The sequence below is a fragment of the Heptranchias perlo genome, chromosome 12, assembly GCF_035084215.1.
Source record: "Heptranchias perlo isolate sHepPer1 chromosome 12, sHepPer1.hap1, whole genome shotgun sequence".
In the NCBI taxonomy this organism is placed as follows: domain Eukaryota; kingdom Metazoa; phylum Chordata; class Chondrichthyes; order Hexanchiformes; family Hexanchidae; genus Heptranchias; species Heptranchias perlo.
Genome location: NC_090336.1, coordinates 26,536,874 through 26,550,703, shown reverse-complemented (window position 1 = coordinate 26,550,703; position 13,830 = coordinate 26,536,874). Strand labels below are relative to the sequence as shown.

The window sequence follows — 13,830 nt, the reverse complement described above, 5'->3', positions numbered from 1 at the left end:
GGGAGGTTTTGAAGGCATGGAGGAAACTGAAAAGACATAGATATTTTGAGAGAGAATTTTAAAGGACAGGGATTTAATGAATGAAAGAATGGCCATCAAGGTGAAGCAGAAAGTAAGGGAATGAACAGTAGTCTGGCATTAGAAGAGTAGAAAGGAGTAAGAAGGGAAGCTAGATGAAGCTTTCTCATCCAAAGGATAATGGAATAATTTACCAGAGAAGGCCTTGAAATAGACAATATAAATGTGACCATGTGGCAATTAGAAATGTTTCTGGCGAGAGAAGAGATTGAAGGATATAGTGAGGAGGCGGACTGATGAGTTTAATTTAAGGAAGAGGTGCAGGTTTGTTGGATCTAATGAGCTTTTACTTTAAAAATTCACTTTCTGATTTTTCCCAATTTTTCACAATTTCAGGTACCATGACAAAACTCTGAAAGGAGAGGACAGAGAGGGTTGGACAAGGGGAGGAATCCAGAAACAGCTGGACAACATGTACGCCCTGAGCACCAAGGTCCATAAGGATGGCCATGACTACAATATCACGGAAAGTTTACGCCGGATTCACCCCCATGTGGCCAGGTAAGAACCAAGTCACAGAGTCAGCAAAAGACAGCCCTTATCCTAACTCGCAACAAGTCCCGTTTACCCATCACCCCTGTGCTTGTTGGCTTACATTGTCTCCTGGTCCTGGAAAGCCTTGATTTTAAAATTCTCATCCTTATGTTCAAATCCCTCCATAGCCTCGCCCCTCCCTCTCGCTGTAATCTCCTCCAGCCCTACAACCCTCCAAGATCTCTGCGCTCCTCCAATTCTGGCCTCTTGCGCATCCCCGATTTCCTTCGCTCCACCTTTGGCAACCATGCCCTCAGCTGCCTAGGCCCTAAGCTCTGGAATTCCCTCCCTAAACCTCGCTGGCTCTCTACCTCTCTCTGCTTATTTATGTCACTTCTTAAAACCTACCTCTGACCACGCTTTTGGTCACCTGTCCTAATCCTTCTTTATAAGAACATAAGAACATAAGAAATAGGAGCAGGAGTAGGCCAATCGGCCCCTCGAGCCTGCTCCGCCATTCAATAAGATCATGGCTGATCTGATCCCAACCACAAATCTAAAGAACACAAGAAGTAGGAGCAGGACCTGGCCACTCAGCCCCTGGGCCCGCTCTGCCACCCACAGGGCCTTGACCGATCCGAACTCAGCTTCATGTCCAATTTCCTGCCCGCTCCCCATAACCCCTAATTCCCTTTACTTCTAGGAAACTGTCTATTTCTGTTTTAAATTTATCTAGTGATGTAGCTTCCACAGCTTCCTGGGGCAGCAAATTCCACAGACCTACCACCCTCTGAGTGAAGAAGTTTCTCCTCATCTCAGTTTTGAAAGAGCAGCCCCTTATTCTAAGATTATGCCCCCTAGTTCTAGTTTCACCCATCTTTGGGAACATCCTTACTGCATCCACCCGATCAAGCCCCTTCACAATCTTATATGTTTCAATAAGATCGCCTCTCATTCTTCTGAACTCCAATGAGTAGAGTCCCAATCTACTCAACCTCTCCTCATATGTCCACCCCCTCATCCCCGGGATTAACCGAGTGAACCTTCTTTGTACTGCCTCGAGAGCAAGTATGTCTTTTCTTAAGTGTGGACACCAAAACTGTATGCAGTATTCCAGGTGCGGTCTCATCAATACCTTATATAACTGCAGCAATACCTCCCTGTTTTTATATTCTATCCCCCTAGCAATAAAAGCCAACATTCCGTTGGCTTTCTTGATCACCTGCTGCACCTGCATACCAACTTTTTGATTTTCTTGCACTAGGACCCCCAGATCCCTTTGTACTGCAGTACTTTCCAGTCTCTCGCCATTAAGAAAATAACTTGCTCTCTGATTTTTCCTGCCAAAGTGCATAACCTCACATTTTCCAATATTATATTGCATCTGCCAAATCTCCGCCCACTCACCCAGCCTGTCTATATCCCCTTGCAGTTTTTTATGTCCTCCTCACTCTCTACTTTCCCTCCCATCTTTGTATCATCTTCAAATTTTGATATGTTGCACCCGGTCCCCTCCTCCAAATCGTTAATATAGATTGTAAAGAGTTGGGGACCCAGCACCGACCCCTGTGGAACACCACTGGTTACTGGTTGCCAGTCCGAGAATGAACCATTTATCCCAACTCTCTGCCTTCTGTTCGATAACCAATCCTCCACCCATGCCAGAATATTACCCCCAATCCAGTGATTTTTTATCTTAAGTAATAATCTTTTATGTGGCACCTTGTCGAATGCCTTCTGGAAGTCTAAATACACTACGTCCACTGGTTCCCCTTTATTCACCCTGTACGTTATATCCTCAAAGAACTCAAGCAAATTTGTCAGACATGACTTCCCCTTCATAAAGCCATGCTGACTTTGTCCTATTAAATTATGCTTATCTAAATGTTTCGTTACTGTCTCCCTAATAATAGACTCCAAAATTTTACTCGTTGTCAAATTTTGTCTGAAACGCTCCTGTGAAGCACCTTGTGACATTTTACAACTTTAAAGGTGCTATATAAATGCAAGTTGTTGTTGTTATTATTATTCAAAACCATATGCAAAGATGGTTCCCAATCACAACCAATGCAATGGAATATTTACTCAACTGATCGATCCAGCACACAATGCATATTGCATAAAAGGAAGGATTTTTCTTTTTGACAGTTAAGGAGGGCAGTGAATTCTAACAAAGGACGTAACACCAACACAATGTAAAGAACTTCCATTTATATAGTGCCTTTCACAACCTCCTGGCTTTACTGCCATGTTGGTTGAGGGATAAATTTTGGCCAGAACACCGGGAGAATATCCCTGCTCTTCTTTGAATAACACCATGGGATGTTTTACGCCCACTTGAGAAGGTAGACAGGGTCTGAGTTTAACATCTCATCTGAAGGACAGCACCTCCAACAGTACAGCACACCCTCAGTATTGCACTGAAGTGTCAGCCTAGATAATGTGCTCAAGTCCCTGGAGTGGGGCTTGAACCCACAACCTCTGACGTAGAGGCCAGAGTGCTATCACTGAGCCAAGGCTGACACCATGTAGTGCTGATATACCCATTGGTATAAGGTCTTGCTAAGATAGATTTTTGTATTACTGCACAAGATGAATCATACCTACATTATCAGAGCAGTCATGAAACTAAATTTGTATTATTGCCGTTTTAACTCGGAAAAGCTGGCGAATAGCTTCAAAAAAGTAGACATTCCCAAATCAGCTGACAACTCAAAAAAAACAACTAAAAAACAGAATAATGGCGTATGACCACGGCCACCGTTTCAAGGCAACCAAATTAACTACAAGTCTTTTTTATTACATTGAGTTTCAGGATTTTTATGAGTATTTTAGGATCACATTCTGCATTTCAATTTGGTTTTCTATGAAAACTGAAACCCGATAGCCTCACATAGGACATACGAAAAGAAGTAGTTATAAAGAGAGTGTCGTAAGGCATGAACTCGTCATGACTTAAGATGCAGCTATACCTAATGTTCCATCACTTGTATTATGGGCGGAGTTAAAATACATAAAAGTGGTGGATTTAGGAATTTTTGAAGGGAGAAAGTGAGCTCAAAGGTTGAAAAATGCATATCCTAAAGGGCTAGGGCGGGCCCCCTAGGAAATAGACCTTTGATGCAATTTCCTGAATTTTGAAGTATACTATGATTCAGCTTTAATAATGAGATGGAGCTCAGAGTCATTAAGGAGAGGGAGACCCAGACTTATATGTTTCAACGTTCCAGCAGTGAAAAGGATTAGAGCGGAAATAAGAAAAATCTTTTCACCCAGAGGGTGGTGGGGTCTGGAACTCACTGCCTGAGAGAGTGGTAGAGGCAGAAACCCTCAAGGCATTTAAAAAATACCTGGATGTGCACCTGAAGAGCCGTGACCTGCAGGGCTACGGACCAAATGTGGGAAAGTGGCATTAGGCTGGGTGGCTCATTTCTCAGCCGGCGCGGACACAATGCCGTAAAGTTTCTATGTTTCTATGATTCTATAAGGACCGCTGCTTAAGTCACTCAAAGTCAGTACACAAAATGGCAGTGGTTGGAGCATCAGCATTAATGGAGCGGTAAATCTTCCAACCCCATTTTGAGACCCTCACTGCCTCGTTCACATTGGTTTCAGCGAGTTAAAATTGACCCCAGTGTGAGCACATCAATTTCAAGAAGTGCCACTGTAGCCGGTTCTGTTTGCTGTAATGTCCTTGTAGTCAATACTGTGCACTCTCGGGTCCCTGGATTCTGAGCTGTGCACTCTCGGGTCCCTGGATTCTGTGCTGTGCACTCTCGGGTCCCTGGATTCTGTGCTGTGCACTCTCGGGTCCCTGGATTCTGTGCTGTGCTCTCTCGGGTCCCTGGATTCTGTGCTGTGCACTCTCGGGTCCCTGGATTCTGTGCTGTGCACTCTCGGGTCCCTGGATTCTGTGCTGTGCACTCTCGGGTCCCTGGATTCTGTGCTGTGCACTCTCGGGTCTCTGGATTCTGTGCTGTGCACTCTCGGGTCCCTGGATTCTGTGCTGTGCACTCTTGGGTCCCTGGATTCTGTGCTGTGCACTCTCGGGTCCCTGGATCCTGTGCTGTGCTCTCTCGGGTCCCTGGATTCTGTGCTGTGCACTCTCGGGTCTCTGGATTCTGTGCTGTGCACTCTCGGGTCCCTGGATTCTGTGCTGTGCACTCTTGGGTCCCTGGATTCTGTGCTGTGCACTCTCGGGTCCCTGGATCCTGTGCTGTGCTCTCTCGGGTCCCTGGATTCTGAGCTGTATACTCTCTGGTCCCTGGATTCTGTGCTGTGCTCTCTCGGGTCCCTGGATTCTGTGCTATGCTCCCTCAGGTCCCTGGATTCTGTGCTGTGCTCTCTCGGGTCTCTGGATTCTGTGCTGTGCACTCTCGGGTCCCTGGATTCTGAGCTGTGCTCTCTGGGGTCCCTGGAATCTGTGCTGTGCACTCTCGGATCCCTGGATTCTGAGCTGTATACTCTCGGGTCCCTGGATTCTGTGCTGTGCTCTCTCGGGTCCCTGGATTCTGTGCTGTGCACTCTCGGGTCCCTGGATTCTGTGCTGTGCTCTCTCGGGTCCCTGGATTCTGTGCTGTATACTCTCGGGTCCCTGGATTCTGTGCTGTGCACTCTCGGGTCCCTGGATTCGGTGCTGTGCTCTCTCGGGTCCCTGGATTCTGTGCTGTGCATTCTCGGGTCCCTGGATTCTGTGCTGTGCTCTCTCGGGTCCCTGGATTCTGTGCTGTGCTCTCTCGGGTCCCTGGATTCTGTGCTGTGCTCTCTCGGGTCCCTGGATTCTGTGCTGTGCACTCTCGGGTCCCTGGATTCTGTGCTGTGCTCTCTCGGGTCCGTGGATTCTGTGCTGTGCACTCTCGGGTCCCTGGATTCTGTGCTGTGCTCTCTCGGGTCCCTGGATTCTGTGCTGTGCACTCTCGGGTCCCTGTATTCTGTGCTGTGCTCTCTCGGGTCCCTGGATTCTGTGCTGTGCTCTCTCGGGTCCCTGGATTCTGTGCTGTGCTCTCTCGGGTCCCTGGATTCTGTGCTGTGCTCTCTCGGGTCCCTGGATTCTGTGCTGTGCACTCTGGGGTCCCTGGATTCTGAGCTGTGCTCTCTCGGGTCCCTGGATTCTGTGCTGTGCACTCTCGGGTCCCTGGATTCTGTGCTGTGCACTCTCGGGTCCCTGGATTCTGTGCTGTGCTCTCTCGGGTCCCTGGATTCTGAGCTGTGCTCTCTCGGGTCCCTGGATTCTGTGCTGTGCACTCTGGGGTCCCTGGATTCTGTGCTGTGCACTCTCGGGTCCCTGGATTCTGTGCTGTGCACTCTCGGGTCTCTGGATTCTGTGCTGTGCTCTCTCGGGTCCCTGGATTCTACTCTCGGGTCCCTGGATTCTGAGCTGTGCACTCTCGGGTCCCTGGATTCTGAGCTGTGCACTTTCGGGTCCCTGGATCCTGTGCTGTGCTCTCTCGGGTCCCTGGATTCTGAGCTGTGCTCTCTCGGGTCCCTGGAGCCTGTGCTGTGCTCTCTCGGGTCCCTGGAGCCTGTGCTGTGCTCTCTCGGGTCCCTGGATTCTGTGCTGTGCTCTCCCGGGTCCCTGGATTTGTGCTGTGCTCCCTCGGGTCCCTGGATTCTGTGCTGTGCTCTCTCGGATCCCTGGAGCCTGTGCTGTGCTCTCTCGGGTCCCTGGATTCTGTGCTGTGCACTCTCCGGTCACTGGATTCTGTGCTGTGCACTCTCAGGTCACTGGAGCCTGTGCTGTGCACTCTCGGGTCCCTGGATTCTGTGCTGTGCTCTCTCGGATCCCTGGATTCTGTGCTGTGCACTCTCGGATCCCTGGATTGTGTGCTGTGCACTCTCGGGTCCCTGGATTCTGTGCTGTGCTCTCTTGGATCCCTGGATTCTGTGCTGTGCTCTCTCGGATCCCTGGATTCTGTGCTGTGCACTCTCGGATCCCTGGATTGTGTGCTGTGCACTCTCGGGTCCCTGGATTCTGTGCTGTGCTCTCTCGGATCCCTGGATTCTGTGCTGTGCACTCTCGGATCCCTGGATTGTGTGCTGGGCACTCTCGGATCCCTGGATTGTGTGCTGTGCACTCTCGGGTCCCTGGATTCTGTGCTGTGCACTCACGGGTCCCTGGATTCTGTGCTGTGCTCTCTCGGGTCCCTGGATTCTGTTCTGTGCTCTCTCGGGTCCCTGGATTCTGTGCTGTGCTCTCTCGGGTCCCTGGATTCTGTGCTGTGCACTCTCGGATCCCTGGATTCTGTGCTGTGCTCTCTCGGATCCCTGGATTCTGTGCTGTGCTCTCTCGGGTGCCTAGATTCTGTGCTGTGCACTCTCGGGTCCCTGGATTCTGTGCTGTGCTCTCTCGGATCCCTGGATTCTGTGCTGTGCACTCTCGGATCCCTGGATTCTGTGCTGTGCACACTCAGGTCCCTGGATTCTGTGCTGTGCTCTCTCGGGTCCCTGGATTCTGTGCTGTGCACTCTCGGGTCCCTGGATTCTGTGCTGTGCACTCTCGGGTCCCTGGATTCTGTGCTGTGCACTCTCGGGTCCCTGGATTCTGTGCTGTGCACTCTCGGGTCCCTGGATTCTGTGCTGTGCTCTCTCGGGTCCCTGGATTCTGTGCTGTGCACTCTCGGGTCCCTGGATTCTGTGCTGTGCACTCTCGGGTCCCTGGATTCTGTGCTGTGCTCTCTCGGGTCCCTGGATTCTGAGCTGTGCTCTCTCGGGTCCCTGGATTCTGTGCTGTGCACTCTCGGGTCCCTGGATTCTGTGCTGTGCACTCTCGGGTCCCTGGATTCTGTGCTGTGCACTCTCGGGTCCCTGGATTCTGTGCTGTGCACTCTCGGGTCCCTGGATTCTGAGCTGTATACTCTCGGGTCCCTGGATTCTGTGCTGTGCTCTCTCGGGTCCCTGGATTCTGAGCTGTGCTCTCTCGGGTCCCTGGATTCTGTGCTGTGCTCTCTCGGGTCCCTGGATCCTGTGCTGTGCTCTCCCGGGTCCGTGGAGCCTGTGCTGTGCACTCTTGGGTCCCTGGATTCTGTGCTGTGCACTCTCGGGTCCCTGGATTCTGTGCTGTGCACTCTCGGGTCCCTGGATTCTGTGCTGTGCTCTCTCGGGTCCCTGGATTCTGTGCTGTGCACTCTTGGGTCCCTGGATTCTGTGCTGTGCACTCTCGGGTCCCTGGATTCTGTGCTGTGCACTCTCGGGTCCCTGGATTCTGTGCTGTGCACTCTCGGGTCCCTGGATTCTGAGCTGTATACTCTCGGGTCCCTGGATTCTGTGCTGTGCTCTCTCGGGTCCCTGGATTCTGAGCTGTGCTCTCTCGGGTCCCTGGATTCTGTGCTGTGCTCTCTCGGGTCCCTGGATCCTGTGCTGTGCTCTCCCGGGTCCCTGGAGCCTGTGCTGTGCACTCTCGGGTCCCCGGATTCTGTGCTGTGCACTCTCGGGTCCCTGGAGCTTGTACTGTGCTCTCCTAGGAACCTGGAGCCTGTGCTGTGCACTCTTTGGACTTTGGAACCTGTGCTCTATACCCTCATGTTGTTGGAGACTGAGCTGTGCAGTCTTCGGTCCCTGGAGCCTGTGTTGTGTATCTTTGTGTCAACAGTATCCAGATCGTGTCACTTCAGCAGATCTGAGCTCAGTGGCAGCAAAAGATGTCTACAGCATTATGGGAGACTAAAAGCAAGAAACCCACTGATATTTTTGGCAGGAAATAGCTTGGAACAATCAGTATCTTGGCAAGGCATGAGCTCCCAGCAGGGAGAGACTAGATTGCAAATTATTTTATTTTTACCAATATTATTTAATATTGGATATGTAATAGATTTAAGAGAATAATAGAGCTGTTTTATCAGTTTTACACTGCTAGTATTCAATTAATTAGTTGAGATTATCTCACGGTGTGTCTCTATCTGTTCCTTTCTCTCTCCTTCCTTCTTTCCCTCCCCCAGCCAATGTGTAATGAGCTGAGGGGGATGTGTGACGGCATTGCTTCTTATGATATATAATCTAGAGAATCAGAACTAGAGTGGGTGGAAAAAAGGAACATTAACGATTCTGTTGACTGTTTCACAGCAAAAAAAAAGCTGACAACGCCCCAGAAAACTATTAACTCAAAAAACAACGTAAAACCGAAAAGTAGCTCTGAATGAAGGCCTATGGCCAAGGTCGCAGCTTCAAGGCAGCTGAATTAGCTAAATTCCTTGCTATTACATTGGATTTCAGGCTTTTAGTGTTTTAGTGGATCATATTGCACAATTCAGGTTGGTTTTCTGTGAAAACTGTAACCTGATGGCCTCATGTATGATGTACGAAAAGAACTGGTTACATTGCAGTGGAATATGAACTCATCCTGACTTAAGCTGCAGCTATACCCAATTGCCTAGAATTTCCTTCCAGTGAGTTACATGGCTGCTGCACCTCTAAAAAAAAGTTGCACCCATCGCTGGCCTGCAGATAGAGTTACACATAGGTTTCCTGGGTCTGCTCATTTACATTCGCATTGATGCAGTCATTTTTGTAAAACTCATGTAAAATGGGTGTAAGCAGCTAAACTACATAGAAACTCCTGTGCACCCTTTGAAAAGAAAGCCTAACTTACACTTTTCAGCAGCAGATAATCAATGAAGCGAGGAACAGTGCTTGCATCTTTCACTTCACTCTCAAATAACTTCACTGCATATCTTATCAATATTATTACTGGTTGATTTATAGCATGTGAGGGAGCCAAAAGCACAGATAGTGGGTGAGGAAGAGTTACTGTCCCAATGGAGGTGGAGAAGGCAGCAACCAAAAGAGAACCATGCCACTGGAGTCTGGGGGGGGCGAGACCTGGTTGCCTAGGAGCATCCTTCAGAGATGCAGCCAGCAGCCATGAGACGAAGGCCACCACAATCCCATGACCCTTCTGCACAGCGTAAGGAGCCAACCACCTCCCACGATCCAGGCCCTCAGGTGGCACTTTGATGGAGCACCGAAATAGGTGAAAGAAAGGCACGTGCAGGCACACACGGGAAGCATGGTGTTAGGAAAGAGTAGGGTGATTGTTTGCACTTTGCAATGGTTGTATTTACATCGACTGCACTGACATGGGGCTTTTTATTCATGGAGGTTACAGTCATACAGGAAAGGGTGCACTCATTTGGTGCTGGATTATTCACTCTAGTGATGATTACTGGCACGACCATGTTAGGGAAAATAGGGCTGATGTATTGTCATGTCGTTGGATGGGTGGTGGATTGAAGGAATGTCTCTTTATTTGCAAGTGGAGGAGAAGGAAGTCAGGCTATGATATTAAAGGTTTATTGAGTTAGACAGAGGAGAAGATTTCTGAGATAATCTGTCCTCTGATGACCTTTGTAGCAGTCAACATGAACTCCTCTGAGTGTATATCATCCTGATGTTCTATTCCATGTAATTCTGCATCTACCAGTTCAAGGGCCTCCTCGACAACTATGTCAAAGTGCAGCCCTACCTGAATTGCAAAGTTGTGAAGGGCACAGCAGGCTATAACTATTGTGGACACCAGATCTGGAGCATACTGCAGATTCCCTCCTGACCAGTCCAGATAGTGAAAGCACGCTTACAATACCTTGATGGTCCTCTTGATCACCAGCCTGGAAGTTGCATGTGCCTCATTGTAGCATTCTTCTGCTGCTGTTTGGGGAACTCCAAATGGGGTCATCAGCAATGGGAGCAGGAGATTATACTTTATCATCCAGAAGCCATCTGTAGATTTTATCCCCTTCCCTGAAAGCACAGATAGTGGGTGAGGAAGAGTTACTGTCCCAATGGAGGCGGAGAAGAAGGCAACCAAGAGAGAACCATGGGAGGGGGGTGGGTGGCGAGACCTGGTTGCCTAGGAGCGTCCTCCAGAGATGCAGCCAGCAGCCATGAGATGAAGGCCACCTCAATCCCATGACCCTTCTGTACAGCATGGGGAGCCAACCACCTCCCACGATCCAGGCTGAATGAATGAAGGATGAAGGCATCATGGCAACTTGCTGCAGATCGAGCCTTGACATGGAGGGCCCTCTGATTGCTATCATACACTATTGGGACATTGAGGAAGTGGAATCCCTTCCTGTTGAGGTAGCTGAGTAGGTGTTCTATGGGTACTCTTAATGCAATGTGGGTACCATCGACTGCACCCTGGACCTTGGGAAAGCCAGCAACTCTGTAAAACTATATGGCCCTACTTCTCTGCTTTCTGCAATTCTAAAGATTGTGAATTGGACTGCTCTGCTGTAAAAACTGTCAGTGACCTGATGAATGCATGCTGTACTGCTCCCTGGCTGACATTACAGGCTGCCTGAAATGAACCAGCTACAGAAGCTGAGGGTGGTGGTCATCTTCATAGGCACTGAGGGAGCAATGCAGGTAGATGAGTGTGACTTCTGGTCTTCTTGTAGCAGGTCAAGCAAATTGCCTCTTTGGTGAAGCGCATTTCTCTTATGCAGAAAAAAATGCCAGTAGACATGGTAGATGAGCCCTGGCTTTTAATCTCCTGTTGACATGAATCAATCCCCTTTAAACTCATTCGGTATACGTCCAAACTGAAGACAATGAAGCAAGCATCAATCTTTCAGGATTATGTTTAACTTAACTTCCTGTGCACTGACAGATAAGTGGATTCCAAAAAGAAGTGTTTTTCTCAGTCCATATCCAATTTCTAGTGCAGGAAGAGAAATCAATTTAAAAAAGTGACTGCACTAGGCAGGCTGTTTTTTGCTTTGTACATTTTTTTTAACATGGGTTACAGAATAAACAGCCATAATTGGTTCCATATAGTTTTAAAACAGGCTTGCATGGAATCGTGTCTAAATCCGTCAGCACTGGGCACAACGAAACGCCAGAACGGAAAGACCCGAGGACCGTCTGAATTTAGGAGCACTCCTACTCCTTCCAACGCCACAAAAAAAACATTTTGGAACGTTTTGGGGCCTTTTCTTTACTTCAATGGAAAGTAAAATCGGGCGGGGAGGGGGGTCCAAAACGGGCTGCCAATCCGATCCCGTCAGTTTCCCACTGGTGGATTAGGTTAAAATTATGCCAAATGTTCCCTCCCACCACTGGAGACAGAGCTGTCAATTCATGGCTATCGTTGTGCACAGATCACCCCTCAACCATATCTCACCCCAAAAAATGTGTGGAGAGCACTGTGTATAATTAACGTGACATATGTCACATTGAAATTAATTCTGTGCCTGATTGGGCTGTAGTGAATGACCCCAGCAAGAAGTAGTCTATCCTTCAAACTATAGGAACATAGCAGAGTATAGGACTGGAAAAGACTCTGCAGTCCACCTGGTCAGTTCCAAAAACTAATACCTCTCAATTGTTCACTTTATTAAATATATATCAAATTCTCCCTTAAACATTTCCACAACAGCTGCTCTCACTGACTCCCTGGGCAGTCCATTTCACACGACACATGTTCACCAACCTCTGTGTGAAGTAGTTAAATCTAAACTGTCTGAGCACCTTCCCTCTTCTAAGCTTGACCCCATGTCCTCACGGTCTAGAATTTGTGACACTCTCGAACATATTATTGGAGTTCAATTTATTTATTCGATGAGAAATCTTGAATACTTGAATATCGCCCCTTAGACTTCTCGTTCAAAAGAAGAGGTTCTCTCCAAGTGTGCTCCCATGTAGTTAGTTTATTAGCAAATATTTATTCTGGTACTCTACTCTGAAGTAAAATTAGAATTATTTATCTCCTTAAGTTACTGAGAGCTTACTGGAGATCCATCATGTCTAGTCGTAAAGGCAAAAGAGAGCCATGGACTTGTATCAGGTTTGTTAGAATGGTTCTCATAGGATTGTTCACAATCCTGGATACCTATCATAGAGTTCCAAAACAACAACAAAAAAAACTAGGACTCCCCAATGGCTTAGTTGATAAATGCAAATGTATGTTATAACGAACCCCACATATTAGAAAGATCCCCAATGTATGCCAAGTTAGCCAGTCTTAGCTGAACTGGACATTGAGATGTAATTGTTCCATGGGCTGGGGAGGGGGGAAGTTAGCCAGTGTCCATTGGCTCTTACTATAAAGTGCACGAGTGAAAACCAGATATAGCAAGATCAGGATAGGTTGTGTGCTCCCTTCCTCAGCACTCATGGTTTGGGTTCACTCAGAAAAAAATGGCAGTACCAGAGGGCTGCCAATATTCTTAGAATAGTATTTCAGCATGAATCACTACCTGAGGATAGAATAAAGAAAACTGGGATGAAAAATTCAGTACTGGTCAGATGTCTATTCCCAGGAGTAAGAGGAGCTTTGTCAGAGTGCTTCCTGCCCAAAGTAATATTCCTCATTAACATGAGCTGTGCCATGTTATACAACAGAATCTTATGAGGAGCATGAAGGATTACACAAAATAATACTGCAGTGGGCAAACTGGTGCAGAAAGCAAATTACTACCACAGCACTCACCTCATTTTACAGTTTCCTGCCAGATGAAGCTAATAAGCAGTAACATTTTTGGCCCCACTCAAACAATCCACACAAAGCATTCCTGATTCAAAATAAATCATCATTCTTTAACAATGCAAGCACAAATGTGTATATTGCATAAAATGCTTGGGCGTTACAAGGGCCGTAATTTAATGAATTCAGATATAGTTCAAGCATTGATCCAGCTTCGCTATCATGATTTATAATTCTATTGTGAACACCTGGATCAAATTACAGTTTTTCAGATGGCTGTCATGTTGTTATCAACAAAAACAGCAATAGGCATCTCAGCTCATTGTGTTTGCATTCTCCCTTCCTATGTGTGCATGCAGAGGCTAGGCCAATGCACGTGAAAAACGCTTGCCTGCATTTGTATCATTGATTCGCTTGAACAAGGCTTTGTACATTACTTTGAGGTAATTATTCAAAATAAATTGCATTTATATAATGCCTTAAGTGTCAGCCGTGTCTCAGTGGGTAGCACTCTTGCCTCTGAGTTAGAAGGTTGCGAGTTCAAGTCCCACTCCAGAGACTTGAGCACAAAATCCAGGCTGACGTTCCAGTGCAGTACTGAGGGCATGCTGCACTGTCGGAGATGCCACCTTTCGGATGAGACGTTAAACCGAGGCCCAGTCTGTGCTGTCAGGTGGATGTAAAAGATCCCACTATTTTGAAGAAGAGCATGGGAGTTCTCTGCTGGCCAATATTTATCCCTCAACCAATATCACTAAAACAGCTTATCTGGTCATTATCACATTGCTGTTGTGGGACCTTGCTGTGCGCAAATTGGCTGCCGCGTTTCCTACATTACAACAGTGACTGCAGTTCAA

The 13,830-nt window shown here is 47.7% G+C and overlaps 1 protein-coding gene across 1 annotated transcript in view; it reads left to right on the top strand.

Moving 5' to 3' along the window:
* saxo4 (stabilizer of axonemal microtubules 4) overlaps positions 1-13,830 on the top strand; it is a 127,426-nt gene that overhangs the window by 75,502 nt on the left and 38,094 nt on the right. The window contains exon 12 of the mRNA XM_067993827.1: positions 415-579. Within this exon, the coding sequence (XP_067849928.1) occupies positions 415-579 (165 nt within the window). The remainder of the gene's footprint in view (positions 1-414; positions 580-13,830) is intronic.